Consider the following 22,884-nt stretch of genomic DNA (forward strand, 5'->3'; position numbering starts at 1 on the left):
ACAGAAAAGCACAGAGACACAGATTGTAGCGACATGAAATTAATTACAGTGCTGCATGTTCACCCAGTGGGCTACAAATACTGAATAGTTGACAACTGTACCCAGCTAACACCTCCCCTCCAATCACACACACAACAATCCCACAATCACACACAACTCCTCCCTCAGCTCTACTTGATTAAAGGCCTGTTTCACCCACATTTCTAATGCATTTAATACCCACCGAGTTTGACTAACTTATAATCAACTAATTTACCAAATATCTTTAGAATTTAGCAAGAAATAGTCTGCATATCTCTCATGGAAGGTTAGTGTCATTTTTTGTTATCCAAAAGTCGTGTATCTATCCGTCTCTTTCTTGCACCTGAGGGAATTGTTGAAGGACAGTTTTATCTTGATTTACCATGACTTTGTCCTGTTTCCTAAATTCTTAATTTCAGTTTCACATCAGTGTAGATAATCTTTAAGTACTAACTTGCTGTTTTTTCTTGTCTCACTTGTTTTACAGAGTAAATGCCTGGTCACACCAGGATGTGGCATAACAAAGTTAAGCAATGCGTCACAAAATATATGATTCCAGAGGCTTAGTCATGTAGTGAGTGACTGCTCTCAGGGCTAGTTGGTAAACTACTGTAGCCGGCGAGCTAACCGCTAACACACTGGCCAGCCAAAACATGCTAGCACTAGTAAGTCACAATTTTTTCTGCCATAAACTCCCACTTTTGTCATTTTGTTCTCAGTTTTGTATTGTATTTCATTCAAAAAAGGTTTTTATTGAAGAGGGGGGAAAGCTCTCTGGGTTAATGACCTTGCTAGCTGTTTGCTGGCTCGCCAGCTCGGTCACTAACTAGATGATAAGTTCACACAATTTATTCAAAAGACATATTTATACGATGGTCCCCTGTCTACTAACTGTCTGCGAACACCCATCTTTTGTGAGGCAGTTTTAGCTTAAAAAAAGGGTCATTTTGGATGCCTCAACTCACCACTCCCTCAAAGGTCAGCACTGTCAATGCTAATGGTCACCAACACAAATTTGTTCATTGAAGTTCACCAAAGTTGAAAAAAATACCTAAAAAAAACCCATAAAGATTTACTTTGCACCTGCGAACGAATCCACGAAATGCAGCAGTTCCATTGGAAGTAAATGATTTCTGCATAAAATTTTGCCATTTTAAATGCTGGTGTAACCATGCCTTAAATGTTTTCAAGCCATTATGCTAAAGTGTTGACACAGGAATGAAACTGAGTAACCTTAAAGCCTACAGTACTAGAGCCAAAAGTGGAATCACATTAATGTGCATATCAAAATTTAAAAAAACATAAACAGAGCTAATTCCGAAATGTTGAGTCTATTCGCATTCTGACGAAAATTGTTGCCTTTTTCCAAACTTACCTAAAACAATAAAAACAAACAGTGTTCTATTTTATCATCATAAGCTTTTGTGGTTGCCAGGTTTCATTAATGCGATCAGTTGAACTGTGAGTTGAGCTGTCTCTGTACTCGGGTCTCTGGCAGTGAGGATCAATTACAGCTGCGTCAGCTGGCAGGAGCAGGTGAGTCAGTGCATCATCATCCTCACCTTCCTGGTACGACGCCTCCAACTAGAACATACAATGACAGAGTACAAATCATCCTCTAACCCTTATTTGACAGGGCACGGAAAAGCATTATGGCTACATGCCTTCACCTCAAGTCACTCCAGATACAACAACATATTAATGAATGCTGCCACCAGATGACACTTAATTGCATTCAGACAGGCAAATGGTGAGATGTGGAAAGACAAAACCATTAAGGCCCTTTCCAGCTTTCCACATTTGGAATGACAGCTTCTCCTAGCTGCATGGCAAATCCGTTGTATTACTTAAGATTAAAATAAGTACAGAATTACACTGCAAATGATTATCTCATTGGCTTTGTTTTGTGTGATCATCAAACGCAATTCAGGAGTGTGACAATCAAATTAGTGGAAATGAGAGCTGACTCGCTGTTCAATTAAAATCAGGCTCCAGTTGTTTCTGAAAGGGTTGCCTGTCAATGTAATTGAATTGTAGCACCAGGAAATCATGCATGGAAATGATAATTTTGCAAAGTAATTATTTTACCCCCTCAAATTCTCATCCACCAGACACTGCAAGCAGTACATTTTCTAACCTTTAGGAATGGAAAGTGGCAGTGAGTACAGGCAGTGCCTGCCAAACACAACACTTTTGTTTGACTCAATCTGTCCCTCAGCTCCACCCAGAGACCAAGCAAACAGCTCTGTTTCACTAGGAGAAAAAACAGGCTTCAGCGAATATGGCTGCACTAAGAGAGAATTCCATCAAAATAAAATGCCTTATTATTTGTGTCAAATACTGATACTCACCACGGCAAAGTGCACAGAATACAGATAGCATTACAGGAGCATATAGCAGGCCGTATCAACAGCTCAGGGAAAAGGGCCCCAGACAATAGCTTGAAGGATGGTGTGACGGCAGGCATATGAAAGGCATCACAGCTGACGTCTAATCTGTTTTAAAAGACCTGGGCTGGCTGTAATAACCTCTCCGTCACTGTGTTAATGGAATCCAAAGGCAGATAACAGACATAAGAGAGCAAGGAGGGTCAAAAACACACACAAAAAAAGACAAACATTTAAAAAAAAAAAATTCTGATAATAGCAAGCAGACAAAAACACCACAGTAATTGTGAAGGCCCAGAGAGAGCGGGCTGAAAGGAATGCAGAAGGCACCTGTCAAAGACAGGTTAGGGTATACAATTATGTACCCCCCTGTGTTCATAAAAGAGAATTTCAATCAATTTGAAGAAGCTAACACTATTAAATATCAACACTCTCCTCCTCCTGCTTGCCTGCTAACTCTTCCTCTTCTTCGGTTTGGCAATCACAGACATGATGCTGATCATAATTAAACAGCCGGCCCCCCTCTCTCTTTCTTGACTCATTTGTACCATTAAGTAGGCTGCCAAGATTTTCCTCTTTACAAGCTAAATGCTGCGGCTAATGGAGAATGTCACCAGTAGCTCACAAGCTAACACTACAACTCTACTTGACTATAACGTTAGTAGTATTAAAAGCTTAATTAAAACCTTAATATTGATGCTCTGTTTAGAAACTTGTGTTGTTTCAATCTGAAGAAGGCACCTACAGGACAAATGGGGCCCTTTTGTGTGACAGCATTTCCTTTTCATTCTTGTTATTGGCAGTCAGACGTGGGGGTCCTCATTATAGGAGACACTTGAGTTGCATAACGTCTCACCATAATCAGCATGTATTATTAAACGTAACCAGTTATAGTAATGAAGTCATTAACTAAGCTAATTAGCAAGTACACTGTAGAAAGCACAGCACAGCATAGACTACAGGCATTGTATACGTTTTAAAGCAGGTGAAAAACACCATCTTTAACAGTACATCTAATCGGTGACAGACATGTGGGTGGTGCTTCACCAATTTCTGGGCAACTTATGGAGAGCAATGAGGCAATAACTAGCTAGCTTTAAATGTGTGTAGTGTTTTTTTGCTCTTGAGGGAGATTTTCCATAGAAATTTTAGGAGACCAAAACACCTCACCAGCTTTGGCCTTTTTTCTGAGTTTTTGACAAGTTATTTTAAAGGGGATCAATACTCTGACTGCCAGTTAGGTTTTAGCAACTGCAGTAATGCAACACAAAAGTCCAGAGAGAGAGAGAGAGAGCTGAACCATGTGAAAGAAATTATAGGATTTCTTTGCAAGGTGGTTTGCCTCAGTCATCGTGATAGGCTGAGGAGCTAACTGAGGATGTATACCAACAACTGCTTACTGGGAGAAGACCCACAGCAGGACTGTACATGTTCCGTTTAGAGCATCTGAAGTTCCCCCAGAAACCACGGGAGGAAATTAGTCTGGAAAAAGACATTTGGGTTGCTGTGTTTAGATTGATGGATGAATGGACGCATGGGTGGATTCTGTCATGATAAGCTCAGAGTATATGCACCTTTTCACCTTGAAGTATGAAGTGTATTGTTAGTCTCCCTTGTCTCCCTTGATGAGCTGTCTACCTTAAAAATGGCTCCCGGGCTGCCGTGTCCACAGAGCCACCACAGACAGAGGCAGAGATGAGAAGGAAACAGACAATACAATAACTAATGCTGATGTTTGTTTAGTTTTGCTGTTCTTTAAAATCTTACAGCCTCCCATCATTTTTGTGATTTATCTGCACTTGCATGCAAAACAATCGGCTCTCAACATGTTTTAGTCTTCAGGTAGCTACACTACATGTTTGACGCTCACAACTGCAGATGGGGAGGAGAGATATTGACAGCGGGGTGGAATTGGGAGGAATTAACTGTGTCAGAGAGGAGGGAAGAGTGTCAAACTAAGCTAACTCTGACATGCTTCTCTGCTGTATGTGGCAGAGTATCGTGGGGCGTCCCTTACTCAGCGCTGGTTGCCTTCCACCATGGTCATAATACCAGAGGCTTATTTTTAGTCTCACCGAGTCACCATGTACTCACACGCCCTCGCCTGTCAGCTCAGGCCATTGCTGGGCTGATATAGCCTAGGAACACCCTTAGACACATACATACAGCGTCATATTAATTGTCTCCCATTTATTTAATTGTTTTTGTTTCATTGTCAAAAACTTGCATGTTTTTCCTTAGAAATGTCTGTAGCTTCAATGACTTAAGAATTGTTTAGCCAAAGTATAGGTAGGATAAGTAAGGTATAAGTTACTAAAATAAAGCATTTCTGTCAAAAGTTGGCGCCTCAAATAAAACAGATGGACTGATTCAGTCAGATGCCAAATGCTGAGCAGTCATTGATTGTGTGGTGGAGGCAATTACAGGCCGCTCACTGTCAAAGAGACACAGCCTCTTTCCAGAACGCCTCCTTTCGCTCTGATTTTACGCTTACGGCAGCATATTCATAATTACGCATGCTAATCAAGGTAGAGGTTCGCAGTGAGCCATTCCATTATGTCAGGATCTCTGAGAGGCAACAAAGAGTCAACAGCCAAATCACTTCTGCACCATTTGGCAGAGATTACAGAGACTACCCGAACCACTCCACAATCCTTCCCTCCCACTCTGCTTTGTTGAACAGTCGACAATAAATCACACACATGCTGTCGATTGAAGAGGTCTACGTTACACAGAACATGTATGAGCTAAACATTCTCGCCTGCCCTCACAATCAGTGAATTTTGCCAGGCCTTTAGGTCAGTGATCAAGGCTGCAGCCTTGTTATGGAAAATGTGGTGAGAATGACAAACAGTTAAAGATCTGCCTTCAACACTAATAGCGGGACAGCTACGCAATCTGCATGTCGATTATGCATAAAAGTGCTAATACAGACTATTTAAAATGAAATTACTTCCTAAAAAACACACATAATATATAACACGCATATGATATTATCTATATCCTACTAAAGTAAACAACACAAATGCTTTTCAAAGGCTTACTGAGAAACTGTTGCGTGTACTTTCATAGATTAAGAAATATTTGACTTTTATTCTGTTTTCCATTCTTTTCTTTACAAATTGGTAAAACTCTGTGAATGTAATCTGCTGTCAGTGCATCGATTAAAGGAACCATTCTCCGTGAAATAGCATTGTGGCCGCCTCGAAGGCTCATACCATTACAGCCTAGCAAAATTCTACTTCTATAATTCCAGCATAATCAGAAAAAATGAGGATAAATTGATATTAATGAAAAACCAAACGCACGATTAGACAACCTTATTTTCAAATAACAACAATGCCATTAATATGCTCAAAGGACACCTTCCTTAATTTGCCAGTCTGAATTCTGCAGAAACGGAGGGAAAAGTTTTGAGTGGAGACAGGAAATTTTTCAGAGGTAGGCTATTTTACAGTGACTGTTCATACCTATAATCACACCTTTCATTGAGAAAACTACAGCGAGACTTATAGTCTACAGCCATGCTAGCAGCTCTGTTAGTCTTTATGTAGGCACACCACTGCTTTGAGTTAGATGCTAACATCATTATGCCAAAATGCCTGCAGGGACAATACTAACACGCTGATGTTTAGCGGTTATAATGTCTGCCATTGTCACCATCTAAGTTCAGCATGTTAGCATTCTGCCATTACCACTAAACACAAAATAAGGCTGAAGTTGATATGATTGCTGTTAGTTTTCCATTTGGTCTTTGTTACATAAATAAATGATAAACAAATGATTCGTACAAATTTTTGTTTCACATCTTAACCCCAGTTTAGGTCTAATTAAAATTCTTGATGGATGGTGGTGCTCAATGAAAAGTGATTTGATCACCAAATGTATCTTGTGGGGGCCATGAATGTCTGTATCAAAATTTATGGTAATCTATCTCTGGTGAATGTACGTCAAATCCTTATTTTCCTTTTTGATCTGTTTTGGTCTTCACCAACTGTTTAGAGGAATATGATGTTCATTAGCTACTATATTCACTGTGTTCACTAGCTAACTGCTTACTTTGTCTGTTTGCATTTGGTGCTGGGTAGTTGTGAGCAAGAAGTGAACATGAGTTCAGCTGCCTGCTGCTGAAAACAATGTTGATGAGAGCAGTTTCCAGCTGTATAACTAAAACAGTTTGATGCAGATTGATGCTAAAATGCTCCATTTGATCCATTGTTAAAATAGAAGTACTGATATTGATCTTTGCAAGTAGAAAATAACACACTCCAACTTTAGAGCAGCTTCTTTAAGGTTTTCAGATAGATTGAAAAGATTTTATTCCACCAAATTCAAAAGCTCCATACACTTAATATCAGACTGTCCCAACACCAAATCTTTATATCTTTATATTTATATCTTTACACACACACGCACACACACACACACACACACACACACACACACACACACACACACACACACACACACACACACACACATATACGGAATCTGTATTTCATTTAAATTATTTGCTTAATAAAATTTGGTATTAATTATTTGCTTAATAAATATCAGCTATATTATATTCTGTAAATAATACCTGGTGCAAAATCAGGACCTCCAGTCTTGCCTCCAGAGCTGTAGCATTCCATCCCACAGCTGCTACCTGTCAAGCCAGCAGCGCCATCATTCATTACAATAAGATAATAACACACTCAGTGAAAGAGAGCTGTATGAGTGGAATATCTTTCATCATACTCATGTCATACAGTGTACAGTGTCTAGCGGCCCATAAAATTTAATCATGATGATCAAGTGGCGTTATTGACTGTAGTTGTTACATCCAGTGTCCAATGTGTTTGGACAGTCGAGACCTTCTCGTGATGAACTATTTTTTATGTTGAGTGATCTTGTGCTCACTCAACTGCCTTCTAATCTTAAAAATAATCAAGAGTGTGATTAATTGGAAACCAGATATGGGATCCTATCTGGGACCATCAGTTTCACTGTGCAGTTTACTGATGTATGGTATTGATTGCAGCAGGGAGCCCTCTAATCAGAATCATTGTAAAATCAATAGCTGGCATGGCCTGAGGTCCTGTTCATGCTTCAGTGTACACATTTGCTGTAAACTCCCCTGTGCTGAAACAGTCCAGCCATTTGCTTAAAGAAAATCGAGACTCATTGCAATAGGGAAGACTGTGGAGATAAACTAGAGGAGACAGACTGAGGTGAAGGAGGAAAGCTCTTAGAAAGGTGAGGGCAATGAGGAGTTTTTTAAGCAATGTGCTTTAGTGTGAATGAAAACTGTTATGGAGGGTTTCTTCCTCAAAGTTTCAATCAGAAGCCGAATCAATAATATACAGATTATATAAAAGACAAACAATATACTGTACATAAAGTGCAGGTGTGTGTGGTAGTGTAAACAACAATAATGTGCAACAGGTATGGGAATGAAATTGTGATGTATGAGTATTTGTAACAATCCATCAAGCTTCAAAGAAGCAGTCGAGGCTCAACAAGCTCCTGACCTTAACCTGATCCAAAGGCAAGATCCAGCCACCCAGGTGTCCCCGTTGTTGTCACATCTCACTCACTCTGTGCTCTGTTCCTCTTCTGAGTCTTCATCCCTCAATCTCCCCCAGGAATGAGTTAAATTACAGGGCAGTCGTGTGTCTACTCCCAGCATTCCCTTTTGGCAGAAGGGAGTGGCAGGGTGAGGGCAGATCTAAGCTTATCAGCTCAAAACATGGCATTAGATTGCCTGTTCAACATATAACAGTCACAACCCATGACCTGTGACACTCTACTGAAGACAGCTAAATGAAGCAGACCTAGAGGAGCTCAGAGGAGCTGCAGAAAGAGTCCAGGGTTTTCACCAGCATTTGGTCTGGTGCCAAGGTGTCCGAGGCAGTCCGTCCTAGGTGCCCTGCCACATACCAAGGCAACCAAACCTTGCTGCTCACCTACACAAAGTGCGGAGAAACACATTTAGTGGAGCAGGGAATCCAAGAATAATAGTAACAAGATGAATGAAGAAGAGAGATTTGGAGCAAAGGAACACTTAACATGGAAGGGACACTGTGGATTCAATGACCCCATTTCTCACAAAGGTCCTTTCTATTCTAGTAATTTGCTTTGCCAAATATATTTTTTTTTGGTATTTGACCAAGATTGCGTTAATTGACAGTATTTCTTCCAATCTCGGATGTCAGACATAGGAGCCCAAAAACAACTGTGTACAAAAATGAGTTCAAGGCAGAGGACTTGAATGCAAAAGAGATTAGGATTTGTGTACTGTTTCCCACACATTTAACCAGCAGGCACAGAGCAACATTAGCATTTAACAGGACTCGTATTTCTGGCCACCTAATGAATCTAAGTCTAATATTCACTCTCCTTTTAGTTCTGTTTCGGTCTCCACCTGAGACTGCCTGCTATGACTTAAAACAAGGTTGAAGAGAGCAACAAGATTGAATTTAAACTTTCAAGGCGCAGGGTATAAAATCAAAACGATGAGCTGAAAGACGCTAAAATGCTCCGTAGAGCTGAGGGGAGCTATAGAGTCGGGTGATAAGTATTGGTGGGTTTGTCACTATGAGCGACTCCTTTCACATTACATGTAGTAATTTTTCCATTATCAATGCAAAATTTGTTAGTGCCGCTTGAACAAAGACCATGACTTCCCCTGGCCTTAACCAAGTACTTTGAGTTCCCTTAAAGGTCCTATATTTAGGTTTTCGCTATCGCTACATAGCAAACATTAGCATTACCATCTGTTTATTTGCCAGTTCAGAAGAAACGTTGCAAGCTCGGCATCAAACTTGATCACTTTACTAGCCGAGAGCTGTCTCCAAGCACCACCAATGTTAACTGCTGTTTTCTATTTTTAATCACTTCTTTTCTTCCACTGAAGTTAGCATGCTAACCAGTTAGCCCCGGCCCATCCCATCTCGTAATACCACTTTGCAATAGTGACTCACTGTAGCGTCCAGTCTGCCTTTGGCCCAACATGAGAGGATGAAGAAGTAGTAGTAAATCACAACAGTGACAGTTTTGCTGCTTTTACATTCAGTTGGCAGTGTACAGTACTAAATGTAGATACATTCAATAAAAATGTTTCCTCCTTATGTTAACAAATAGCACAAACTTGGTGACATTAGGTTTTCTACAAAATGAATTTGCTTATGAAAATTAGTAGTATGTTAATATGATTTTCAGAGGACAGGGTTGCGATTCAAGTGAGCGTTGTAGTGTGAAAACAATAATTCCGGATGTAAAAACTGACTTTATTACAGGTCACTTATCAGAATACGATAACCACTGCACCACAGCAATATTTACCAGAGGGGAGCAATTACCGTAACATTAAATAGTGATAAACACCACTGCACAGTGATCGTCAGAACATCGGAGCTGTCACCACGTCATCCGTCAAACCACACTTCAGGGTAGCAACAGTCAGGTAGTGATACATTATAAGGGACAGAAACAGGTGCTACCATAGATCCTAATTACTTTGTTCTATCAATTATGTACAAATCCGTGCATGGCCTGGGGTCTGCCACACACTGCTGTGCCTCCTACTCACTCTCTGCACCATCCCAGCTGTGGCTACATAGCAGGCACTACTTTTCAACAGTGCTTTGTGCAGATACCTTCAGGTGACTAGAAAGGTTTATTTTTCCAAGGCTGAATTCATACGAATGGAACAGCTCTCAAAAAATAAAGGGAAAAAAATCCATTCTGCATATCCCACTGACATCTAAATTCATGCATGATACCCCGTCTAGTAACAGGAGTAAATTCTTTTTTCTTCCACTCAGCCCTCTAAGCATCAGTTTAGACACACAGGTGCTCTGCTGTTTTGTGTTTTCAAGCTGTAACGGTCTTCCAGGCACTTGTGGTTTCTGCCTTTGTTTTGCACACTCCTCAAGTTTTCTCTCAGCCGCTCAGTGCACAAAAACATTATGCTAATGAGTGGGTAGACATCTGCTTCCAGCTCGGTTTTTCTCTAGGTGTTTAGGCGTGTGTGTCACTCATATTGGGGTCTATGCTTTTACCTACAGTAGGTCAAATCTTTAAAACAGAGGCATATACACAAGAATGCCAGACAGAACTAGCTGCTAGAATGTATTCATCATTGTTGAGGAATCTTGTTTTTTCTTTCTCTTCCTTTTAGCCTCCCCTCATGGAAAAGCTTCATAGTATGATAATGCATTAGGTTCAGTATACTGTGGGAATTAATGACTCACACTCCCAATACAGCATGTCATTCAGCAGTGAAGGAGAGTGTCAAAAGGTTCGCTGAAATAGATAGTGTTTACTCTTAAGCTCACAGGTTACAAGGTATTACAATGATGCCTCCAGTGAGGCTCTGGATCTATGTGCTTATGTATAAGGCAGGCTGCAACTACTGTAATGGCAACGTTTGTTTAAACGCATATAAGGCTTTTTCATTGAGCTATAAGAGGGGTCTGACAGTGTTTCAAGGATCAGATCATTTTTGATGCCAAAAATAAGTAAAACCATGTGGGGAAAACAGAAGGAAAAGTTTTAATGTGAAGGCAAAGTACAAGAAAAAGAAGGGGAGGGAAAACACATCTGTTACAAAAACGAAGCTTTTAATTAAAGCTAACAGTAGTTGAAAATGTGAATCTAGGCTGTGGAAAAGTAAATACTGTATACCTGTTAAACACAGGCATGCTATGTAATACATTAATATATCTGTTTTCACATTAGAAGTTGTTGCCCTTGACTTATTTTTCTGAATACCAATGGAGGATCAGTACATACTGCCTCATAATTAAGAAAAAAAAAAAAAGTTTGATTAGTTTGTGTAATCAGCTTTAGAAAGATGGTGTTAATTAGAAACCCTAGTCTTGGTGAATAAACTAGAAAAATAAACCATCTACATGAAGTTAATTATCTCAGAATTTCAGCTATTGGAAACAGGTTTTTTACGCGAGGAACAAATTATTTTAGGATCCATGAGATTTTAAGGAATTTCAGATGTTCAATTTCCTAATTAATGTTGGAAGCAATTAATACAATTAATAAACCTTAATTTGACTGAATGCACTGAAATGGCTGTTCGCACCTGCTCCAGTTAATGTAATAACTACGGTAGGAAGGTTGAACAGCGGTATTTTTTCAAACATTTCTATTTTTAGTTTTGTCACATAAAGCTGGTGAATGTGTTGTAACCTTGTTGTTGTTGTTGTTGTTGGTTTTTTTTTTTCAGAATTAACTATAACTATTAAGTTTGTATTGGCTACTGCTAACTTCTCGACAAAAATCTCACATCAGAGGTGTGTCTTGTTATGGCAATAAAAAGAACTAATGGTACAATGCTTGATTTCTGCTGGTGGAGAGTGGACTAATTCAAAACATGCTGTCCTCATGCATTTCCTCCACAGTGCGGGTCATGTTTCCCACCATGGGTTTTATCTGGACTGTTACGAACATTAGGTTTTAATTATTTATTTTCCCACTGTATCACTTGATTGAAGCCAGTTTTGGATGTGCAAAACACAATTTATTCATTTAATGTAAAAGTGTTGTGTCCTAAAAGAGACAAGATCTGACGTTTAAACTAGTTCATAACCACTGAGACAAAAAACATACCGTACCTACACAGGTTTGAATTTTTCAGAGTATTATACAGGTTAGGATTGTTCAACAGACAAGCGTTTCTTAATAACCTGTTATTTCTTCTTTTGTATAAATTCACTGATATACAGCAATTTCAATATGGCGGCTGCAATATCCAGTGATATTTCTGAGTGACTCAGTAAACGCATTCAAGCAGCACACCTGCGAGAGAGCAGCAGTCACAGACTGTTAACCTCAAGATCTGGAAGTGTTTGTGAGTCAACGAAGCTTCAGAAACTCTGTCACCATCTACTTTCGTCAAAGTTCGACTACATAAAGATCCCTTTAGCTTCATCTTAGTGATCTTAAGGTTCACACTAAAGTGAGCTCAAGCGCTGCATCTGGCCCTGGCTTTAAGGTAAGCAAACTAAAGATTATGATTCTAAAATAAGGGAAGAATTAACAGCTCTCAGGCTCTGTAAATCAATATTTTGCTATTACTCTAAGTTCACTTGCAAAGTGTATGTAACCATCCTGCTGACTGGAAAATATAGTCAAATGCTGTCTTTATTGAAGTGACTCAACAAAAAGCTCGTACCACAGCAGTCATAACATTTCTGTTAAAGCTAATAAAATTACATTATATTGTTTTACATGTCATTTGAAGTAATGGCACTATAGATGCTCCAGCCAGACTCAGAATGAACCCTAAAACCTTAGAAAAATTCCAAGTGATATTACATCATTCAGTAAATAAATTGAAAGATTTATTTAGTAGAATATTTTGATTCATCTTCCTTTCAAAGGTACCAATACCTGATGAGCAAAGTACGTGCTGTGCCATTGTCCAGTAATATCATAATAGTACTGACACTGATGCACCAGATAATGTAACTCACTTTCCAGGAAAAATCATGCTGAGTACTGTCACCATTTGTAATTATTCCCGTAAAGTTACAGAGTCAGCGAAGCAGGTCATGGAAGTGTTTGCTCCTGTCTCATGCTGCTGTTTGAGGTTCTGATTCAAAGATAGAAAGTTTTAAATATGAGGTTTTGTTTGTAGCTGAAAATAACAAAGTGAACCAAGAAGGAGGTCATTTTATGTTGCTTTCATATCATGCTGCTTCTGTTTGACTTTGGGAGTCAGAAAAAAGCAGCACTACTTTGTGCTGTCAAACAATTGGAGCAGCAGTTCATATATATAGTAGACAACATATAGTAATTGTATAGTAATCTACAACCTTGCTAGTGTTGGTAGGTGTGTCAGTAATGTAGCTTCACTTACAAAAGCATGGTTTATGTGCTCCTCATCGCTAATATGTCGGATTTTGCCATAAGGAATCCTAGGAGAGTCCAGTTTACATTCTACAGTTTTTATTATAAACTCATATTATTGTCATGTACATTATGAATGTCATTTTTCATCAATCTAAAAAAAAAATAGTGGCTTGTGAAGAGGCTGACTTACTGTCTGTCCCATTTTCCCTTTGGGGTCTGTAGGGCATATTATGATTATGTGGATCATGGTCTTCCACATGTAAATGTAATAAACAGGAAGTAAAATTTAAAACCACTGAATGAAAACAAGCAACAGCTGAGTGACGCATTGTGTTTGTGTTTTTGTGCCCTGTTTTGACGCAGGCACCTGCCGGAAAATGACCCTGCAGCCATTAACTCCAGTGAACTGTGCAGGCCTCCTGCAGCCTGGCTGCTCTCTGCTACAGCTGGATGGTGACATTCTCCTGTTTGGCCAGAAAGGCTGGCCCAAGCGTTCGTGTCCAACAGGTGTATTTGGGGTTCGGTTTAAACAGGGTGAGATGAAGTGTAGGGCCATCTCTTTCTCCAATGATTCCAGCTACCCTCCTCCATTACGTTGTCCTGCTGTTTGCCGCCTCGACCCCTATGACGGGCTTCCAGAGAGTTATCTCATCCATGGTGGCCGTACCCCAAATAATGAGATCTCATCAAGCTTGTACCTGCTGACCATGGATAGTCGCGGCTGCAATCGTAAACTGACCCTGAGCTGCAAAGAGAAAGAGCTGGTGGGAGAAGTGCCAGGGGCCCGGTACGGCCACACAATGAGCATGGTTCAAAGCCGTGGGAAAACAGCGTGTGTATTATTTGGGGGCAGATCCTACATGCCTGCAGGAGAGCGGACCACAGAGAGCTGGAACAGCGTCGTCGACTGTCCTCCTCATGTGTTCCTGTTTGACCTGGAGTTCGGGTGCTCCTCTGCTCACACTTTACCTGAGCTCAGTGAAGGACAGTCCTTCCATTTAGCCCTTGCTAGAGAAGACTGTGTCTACTTCATTGGAGGTCACTCAGTCACCTCTGACTCCCGCCCCCCTCGACTCTTTCGCTTGCGTGTCGAGCTTCTGCAGGGCAGCCCCTTGCTCTCCTGTGAGACCCTAGACACCGGCATATCCATCTCTAGCGCCATAATCACCCGTGCAGGTCCCAGTCACAGATACATTGTCTTAGGTGGATATCAGGCAGACTCTCAAAAGAGGATGGAGTGCAGTACTGTGATTTTGGATGAGAAAGGGATCAACTTTGAGACTTTAGAACCACCTTCATGGATCCCAGATATCATCCATAGTCGCACTTGGTTTGGTGGCAGTGCCGGGGAAGGAAATGTCCTACTTGCTGTACCCACTGAGGGAAGGCCATCCCAACCTGACATGCATTACTTCTATCTGGTGAGCTTCCAGACAGAGGGAGAGGGCAAAGAGGAAGAAGGAACCCTGGCCTGCAGCCAGGAGTCGACAGATTACGACAACTCTACTCCTCTTGAGGACTCCGAGGAGCTCTACTTTGGTCGTGAGCCACATGAGCTAGAGGACAGCAGTGAGGGAGAAGGGGATACTTACAATGAGGAGGATGAGGAGGATGAATCACAAACAGGCTACTGGATCAAATGTTGCCTGGGCTGTCAGTTGGACCCCAACACATGGGAGCCGTACTACTCCACTGAGCTCCACCGGCCAGCGATGATCTTCTGCTCCAGAGGGGAGGGGGGACACTGGGTCCACGCCAAGTGCATGGAGCTGTCCGAAACCCTGTTGCTTAGACTCTCTCAGGGCAGCAAAAAGTATTTCTGCCTGGACCACGGAGGCCTGCCCTACCAGGAGATGACCCCACCTCGGCAGGTCATGCCCCTGAAGCGCACCCCCATGAAAGTTAAGGACAGGAGAACTCCTCCATCAATCAAGGTGTCCCCTGCCAAAAAAAGCTTTTTCAGAAGACTTTTTGACTGACCCGATTCTTGACGCATGAAATGAAGCTGTATTTTTTTAAATTTTTTTTTAAATGATTCTTTCTACAAATAAATTGATCATTAATTAATGGAAAAATGTACAAAATGAAATTTGTGATGGCAATAAACAATAAACAGCCTCGAATTCTGTGTCTTCATATCACTTTATTTCTGATGTGTTTTCATGTGACAGAAACAAACTAATCCGTTAGTTTTTTAGTTAGTAAGTAGTTAATTTGTATTCAATCAAGCACCACAGTGAAAATAAGTGGTTAATTTAACACCCCAACACTGGCTTCCCAGGCCAAATGTGAGTGAATTGTTTTTACCATTAAATTAATTACAATTGATAAACAATACCTAATATACAGATCCGTAGGCAGTTAAATCTGTAATGAAAATGAATAATTGAAATGCAAATTGAAATTAAAAATTCATACTTTTTTAAAGGGCTTTCACAATCTCTATTCTATATGTGACAGAACATTAATATTTTAGGCTGTCTGGCTCCACTGTTTCCAGATTGTGTTTTAATTACTATTTTGTATTCCAGGACCACAGTGAAAATAAATAGTGATTGGTGTTGTCTTCCAGGAACAAATGTACCTGAATTTGGTGCTACTAATACAAATTTAAAACACAAAATCAATTATAAATTGTTTAAGAAACAAGAAACCAGAAGATTAAGTCAGATTCTGTCTTTATTTATTTTTTGGCAGGAACACAGTCAAAAAAGTTGCAAAAAAAACCTCCCTCCTCCATGAAGGTATTAATTGAAAAGATGGTAAATTGTCTGGCTCAAAAACAAACATGTGAAAAAGTAGTGGAACTTCAGTGTGATACTGCACCAGTATGAAAAATAAATCACCACTGAAAATCTTCTGCAACCCCAGTAAACAGTTTACCTGATATTTAGTGTAGTATGAAAAAACAAAATGAGGAAGTACATGGTAAAAAGTGAACAAGTAGAATTTTATGAATCATCCATCATCCATAACTTTGGAAATGCAATTCATTACAGCAAAAAACAAATATGAGACAAGTTGCAATATAATGCACTCAAAATATGATGTTATTATACAATTGTGACAACTATCCAATGAATTGTGAATATTTCACAGCAGTCATATGGTTATACCTATGACAGTAAAATAAAATCACGTATTCAATCAAATAAGAAAAGAAAATTGCCTGTCACAATTCAAAATGGTGAGGGCAGAAAAAGACAATATAATCAATCAATCAAACAAATAAAGTTGCCAACAAATCAGTTTAAATCAGGTCTCTCTAGCTCCAGCCCATCCCTCTCCACTGTCAACTGTGGCAATGAAGAAATATCAGCAGAGAAAAAGGGCCAGGTTATATACAGAACTCAAGAAAAATCCTTGCCTGCTAGAGAGTCCATGGAGTGTTAGGCTCCATAATGGACCATGCTGTATTTTTATGATATCAACAAAAAGGTCAGTATATGCTTTATTTTATGTGAAGAATTCGAATAAGTATCATCTATCCTCCTCTGTGCAAAAACTAAAAGAGATAAAAATTGGTTCAAAGTGACCTGGCATCTATTCTGCCCCACAGGGATCCCACGATAAAGCACTAAAGTAATCTTTTTCAGAGGGCACTCATGAAACAAAGAACATTTGGGTCTCTGTGATTGCATTTTGCTCCAGCACAAATGATATATTAATACAGTGGCCACAAATGTGGTCTTTTAAACACAATTTCCCTCCATGACTTACAGCGCTTTCATCTGCTTCCATAAATATCCTCCCTATATAAATTCATAAATGTGTCATATCCTTGCAATACAATAAACTGCACCATATTTCACAGACAGTGAAGATAAAGAAAAGAACTTTCCTGCTCAGATCAAGTGAAAATAAACCTGTGTGTTATTTCTATATTCCTCTGCTGTCCCATCTTCTGCTGTCCAATCTTTGCTAACAAAGCAATGCAAGCCAAATTAATATGTATAAAAGCTTTCAACAAAAAGGCAGTTCAAAAACAAATAAAAGACACATTTAAAAATGAGGTATGAGAATAAAATTACTTTCCATAAAGTTCTGGAAATTACTCCATTCAAGTACATTAAATTGGTTATTAATAGTCTTTCGTAAAATCCATCAACAAATGGTGTTTAGTTTAAATTTGTACAGATAATTAAAAATAACAGGAAAATGTAAAATATCTCAGAAAATCTTGGCTTTAAGTCCAGCCTCCAGTTCAAAGTATTATGATATTGGTTATATTAAATATCAATCACATGATATAGAAACTAAATTGAGAATTTATAAACAAGTCTACAGAAAATTACTGAGGCAGTTAAGAGATAGTTATACAGCTATCAAAAAATTAATTAAATGTTTCACATTAAAGGAAAAATCAAAAATCATTAACTTCCAGAGACATATCCTCATTATCCTGCATCTCTACTGGGTCAATGGTAGCTTGCAGAGCCTTGGCAGAGTCCTTGTGAGCCTCCATAAACTTCTGCAAGTACTTGGATGTATAGAGCCAGTGATGTTTCAAAACGTCCTCAAGTTCAAAGGCCTTTGACTGACGTGCATTCATCTTCCGGAAACGCCTGAACAGTTTGTTTGCCGACTCGTTCCCCTCACTGGCCCAGGCTCCTATGGATCCATCTCTCTCTATGATTTCAGGCACATGGGCCAGGGTCTTGTGAAGGTAATTGGTTATCTTTCCGTTGTACCTGTATTTGAAGGTAGAGGAGAGGAGGTCGGCAAAGCGCTGGGAGTTAAAGCTGTAGCGGCACAGCTGGTCAGGGCATTCTTTGGCTGGGCAGGTGGCGCGCCACACAGGCCTCATCTGGAGGTAGAGCCTCATAAGCTCCCTCAGGGCCTCCCTCCGCTCCTCTGAAGGCACCAGCTGACATACCACCTCCACAGCTTCCAGGGTCATTAGCCTGCGGGCATAGTTCCCATTCATCCTCATTACCGGTTTAAGCTTCATCGTCTTCCTCAGCTCTTTATCTAGGGCTGCCCTCCAGCTGCGCCGCTCTTCCCGGCTAGGGTTGACCTTTTGGTACACCTCCCCAATCTCGTCCTGGAAGATTTTGTAGAACTCAGTGGCATTGCCAATGTCACAGTGTAATGCATCTAGTGTGGGCTGGGTCTCCATGAAGGGCTTGGCAGAGACCCCTTTGACTCTGTCTCGCAGCTCGTCTACAGACTCAGAGAAGGGATTGGATCTCCATATTTCGTAACGTTCCAGGTTCTCTTCATGACAGCGGGTTATGGAGTGTAGCACCATGTTTTGAGAGGCCTCTGCCCGAGTGGAGTCACACAGAGTGCAGATATATGTGGAACCCGAGGACTCCAGGCCTTCCATCTCTCGCACCATCTTCTCATCGTATCCCGTGCCTCTGAAGCGGAAGCGGAAGGAGCGAAGCAGGCCGCCCATGGACAGGATGAGCCTGCTCTCTATCATCGCATTACGCTCTGCAACTATAGGCCCCAGGACAGCTGTGAGCGTCTCATGGTCTGACTCATCCACAAACATCAGGCAAAGGGGCTTACAGGACAGTTCTGAGTTTGGTTTTGGCTCAGTGAAGATGGTAACCTCCTCCTCCTCATCGTCTGCTTGGACAGAGACAGACATAACAGTGAAAGAGAAACGCACAGCCTTCTCGGGAACAGCTGGTCCTCCACCGTGCTTCTCGCTGACATCGCCCATGCCATCACAACATTCCTTGATCATGACAGTAAAGCCTGAAGTGCAAGCACTGTCTTCCATCCCACTCTCTCTCAGCCCCTCAATGATGTCCTCCTCCAGATCCTTTAATGCTGACACCAGAGCTACATCATATCGAAACCGCCGAGTGATGGTGTCAGCAGGGGGTTCATCCACCAAGGAAGCCCATCCAGAGAGCCCATTAATAATGCCAACATTGCAAGATGTGGACACATTCTTGAGAGCTGGCTGCCATTCAAACTGGTGAAAGCCAGGGAGAAGTTCTTTCTCTGCAGCTCGGAGGGTGTGCAGGGGCTGAAAGATCTGGCGGCCACTGGTGGCTTTGACAGTCCGGTACATCTTGTGATACTGACTGCAGCTCAGGAAAGTGTTCACCCGAATGGCCAAGCACACTGCGGGATGCAACCCAAAGCCTCTGCCTGCAGAGACAGAGAAAATTAAAGGAGAGAAAGTGTCAAAGACAGACAGACAGAGGCAAAATAAAAATAGGAACACATTATAAAAGGAAAGCGAAAGGAAAGGCATGACACATGAAGAGAATTATTTAACACCAAACTGTGGAAGCCCCTTTCTAGTGCTTTGAAAAGAACTGCAGTATCTAACATTTCCTCATTTGATATCCCGCATTTGGAGTCATTTATACCATGAGACAGAGAGAATCAGGAATTTAACACCCAAATGTGAATGTATCATTGTCAAAAGCCCACAAGCCCATGATCACAAAATCCAATATTTCCTCATTTCCAAATGTTATAAGGGGAATGAGGGTTGAACCAGTGAAGCTGGCAAAAGTGATGTATTGGCTGCAGATGAAAACAGACACCAGCTGGCTTCTATTCCCCAGAGAGAAGAATGGTGCTGTCTGTGTAATTTGCAGATACAAGAGCTGCTGATGTTGTTTTGATTCGAACAGCCCCTTCACAAGAGTTGTTATTGTGCATTAAAGGGTGTGTGAGAATTCAGAGACTGACAGACCGGCAGACAGACAGTGAGAGTGGGAGAGAATCAGGGAGGGGCTGGGCATGTAACAGCGGTAGTTCAATAGAAAGAGATGGACAATAATGAAATGCTTTTCAATCAAAATCATAGAAAACTTTCTTCTCTCTCTTCAATTATGAACTTTTCATCTCCTTGTTATTTATGCAATGACTGTATTACTCAGAAGTAGTTTGAAATATTAATGAGCAAACACTCTCATAATTTTCTTTTGTTTATGTCCCTCTTTGGTCCCTCTTGGTTCTGGAGGTTTATGTTGATTGAACAAAAAGCTTATAATAGCCTCTTACCTTGCATCATGGCCTCAAGCTCATCTGCCTGCCGGTGTTCATTCCCAGATCTCAGTGCAAGCAGGAACAGTGTCAGACACACGGACTTCAGGTCGCCACCTTCCTCTTTGTCTGCAAACACCCTCACCTGGTTCTTCAGATCTTTCAGCCGATGCTTCTGGGCACGACGGGTTAGCGACAGCAAGTGCTGACGAGGTCTTCCCCCTTTGTTGGCTAACAGGTAGTTATCAAGTTCTGATGAATGCTTGTTTGCATCCTGTTCATCCTGCTCATGGTTCAGACAGTGAGCTTTAAATGAGTCTAGCCTTACCTGCTCGCCACAGCTACCTCTGGGGCAAAGCAGAGGCAGAGAATGCAGAGCTGATAAAAAAGCTTTGGCAGGCAGGTTGAGATCATCAGGGGCGCAGGGCAAGTTGCAGGCTGGACAGTGAGGTCCCAGAACGTGGTTATATTTTACAATACAGCCGCGGCAGAAGAGGTGCCCACAGGGGGACAGAACTGGATCAAAGAGCAGGTGGTCACACACAAGGCAAGTGAAAGAAAAGAGGAAGTCCACAGGGAGCTTCTCAGAGATCAGCTTAGTACTCAGGTGTTCTTTCTGGCAGTGGGTGATGTTCCTCACCCATTTCTCTCTCTGGATGCTGGGTTTCCTCCAGCCCCTGAGCACCGGACCATGATGACGGTCTCCAAAGGGTCTCAGAGCTCTCCTTTCTCCAACGGCAATGCTGTCGGCGTGCTCCCACCTGGTCCTTTTTGCCAGGCTCTGGGCTCTAGGAATGGTCTTCCTCCTCTTCCTCCCAGTCCGCTGGAATGAACATTTCTTGGGAGAGCAAAGGTGGCAGGCGGAAGAGTGGGGTTTCCACTCAGGGACTCTTGTTCTGGAGAAGCTGCAGACACCCCCTCCTCGTATGGCAGCCATCCAGCAGCGATGGCAGAAGGAAAGAGGGTGGACAGATTCTGTGTCCTCTGTCACGTCCACTTTGAAGACTTTGAGGATGACCTCTGTCCAGCCTGTAAACTTGCAGCCCATTTTACGCAGGACACCTTTACTTGCCTCATCCAGATCCCCATGAACTTCGTGCACTGGTCCTTTGACTTTCCTCAGGGCCATTCCACAGAGACGGCAGAGACACCTTCATAAAGGAAAATCAATGTTGTCAAATTCTTAGAAAAAGTATGTATAATATAGTGTAGATTATATAGTATAGTGACATTTAATCACCTGAGGTGGTTCATGTGGGTGTCCATTTCCTGTAGCTTCTTATCTACCCTCCGGCCAGGGCCCTCCACATTTTCTTTGCTTTTTCCCCCGAGGCACAATTTCATAACACTCCCTGGACCCACACCATTATCTAAGTCTATTTTTGGAGGTGCGGGAGGTGTAGTCCCTAACAAGACTCCTCTCTCAGGATGTGTCTCACTGGGCAGAGGGGCCTTCTCCATGGACTTCACCCTAAACAGTTTAAACTTCCATTGAGAGTACTTAGAGTGAAGATGTTGGAGCTCAGCCGGCATGGAGGATCTGGGGCCATCTGTCTCCAGGTTCTCCTCCTCCATGATGTGACTTAGATCTTAGACCCTGGAGAGTAGAGGAGGGCTTAATTTGATGCTTTACAAAAGTATAAAAATAATTTCAGCTATCCTTGAGAGGCTGATTAATGGATAAAGAGAAAAGATTTGAAGTTTTAGATCCTTAGATATCCCCAGTGACTTCTCAGAGTTGAGCCCATGACAAAATCTAACAGCTTTACTTGATTCCTGTTGAATTTGTACACCAAGTACCCTGAAATCCCACTGAACAGAGAGCGATGAGCCCTGACCTAGAGTGCTATATTATACCATAAGTGGCATTTAGGTCTTGTGTAAAATTCATGAGACAAGCATTGGGGGATCAATACAGCACCAAAATCTTCATTTCTCTCTTCTCCAATCCCATTGCTCAGGGAGCCATTGTGACTTTTTTGCTTTGACACAGCGAGTTTGCTAAATGGGCAACCTTATCTGTGCAAGGCTGTCAATCATAAATATTAGTCATTTTCTTGGCTGGAGAGAGAATTGGAGCCCCAGGAACCTCTGACTGGCATTTTAAATGCGGAGGAAAAATCGGAGACACTGTAAACTTATTTCATAATACATAAATATTGACCAAACAAAAGGGAAAACAAAACAAGAAACCATCATATTGAATAAAGATCATAAAGAATTATTCCAAACACAACATTGTTCAATTTTGGAGTCATATTTCAACAACCAAGCAATCTTATGATATGGCAGAGGTAGGATCAATGATACCACTGCACTGACAGACCTCATTTCATCTCCTCCCATACTATCTAGGTTCTATTATCAGTTCAGACACTAAAACAGTCAAACAATCTTAGAAACTATTACATCCATAGCCAAGTCTTACCCTTACACACCTGTAGTGCACACACTGTAGCATCTTCCATCTATCCATCTTTCAGTGTTCTCAATACGTTTTCTTCCTGGGAGGCTTGAATCTGGCAGTCTCATTCATTTTTTTAGTCTCTGTGTACTTCACATGCTGAACTCTCATTTGAGACAAACAGCTGAGCCTGTGTGGATGTATGTCAGCTGGGCTCTTACCTTGTTTTTCAGTCTCAGCTGGCGTCGGCTCCCCTGG

At 41.3% G+C, this 22,884-nt stretch overlaps 2 protein-coding genes across 2 annotated transcripts; one reads left to right on the forward strand and one right to left on the reverse strand.

Moving 5' to 3' along the window:
• The first annotated feature begins 13,639 nt into the window (after positions 1 to 13,639).
• rag2 (recombination activating gene 2) lies at positions 13,640 to 15,241 on the forward strand. The gene has a single exon (XM_040133558.1). The coding sequence runs from the start codon at positions 13,640 to 13,642 to the stop codon at positions 15,239 to 15,241; it is 1,602 nt and encodes a 533-aa protein (XP_039989492.1).
• A 2,384-nt stretch (positions 15,242 to 17,625) lies between these two features.
• rag1 (recombination activating 1) lies at positions 17,626 to 21,797 on the reverse strand. Its single transcript, XM_040133598.1, has 3 exons — positions 21,463 to 21,797; positions 20,241 to 21,373; positions 17,626 to 19,373 (listed from the first exon to the last, which is right to left on the reverse strand). The coding sequence occupies exons 1-3, from the start codon at positions 21,795 to 21,797 to the stop codon at positions 17,626 to 17,628; spliced, it is 3,216 nt and encodes a 1,071-aa protein (XP_039989532.1).
• Between the last annotated feature and the right edge of the window lie 1,087 nt (positions 21,798 to 22,884).

The sequence above is a fragment of the Xiphias gladius genome, chromosome 8 (assembly GCF_016859285.1).
Source record: "Xiphias gladius isolate SHS-SW01 ecotype Sanya breed wild chromosome 8, ASM1685928v1, whole genome shotgun sequence".
Lineage (NCBI taxonomy): Eukaryota > Metazoa > Chordata > Actinopteri > Istiophoriformes > Xiphiidae > Xiphias > Xiphias gladius.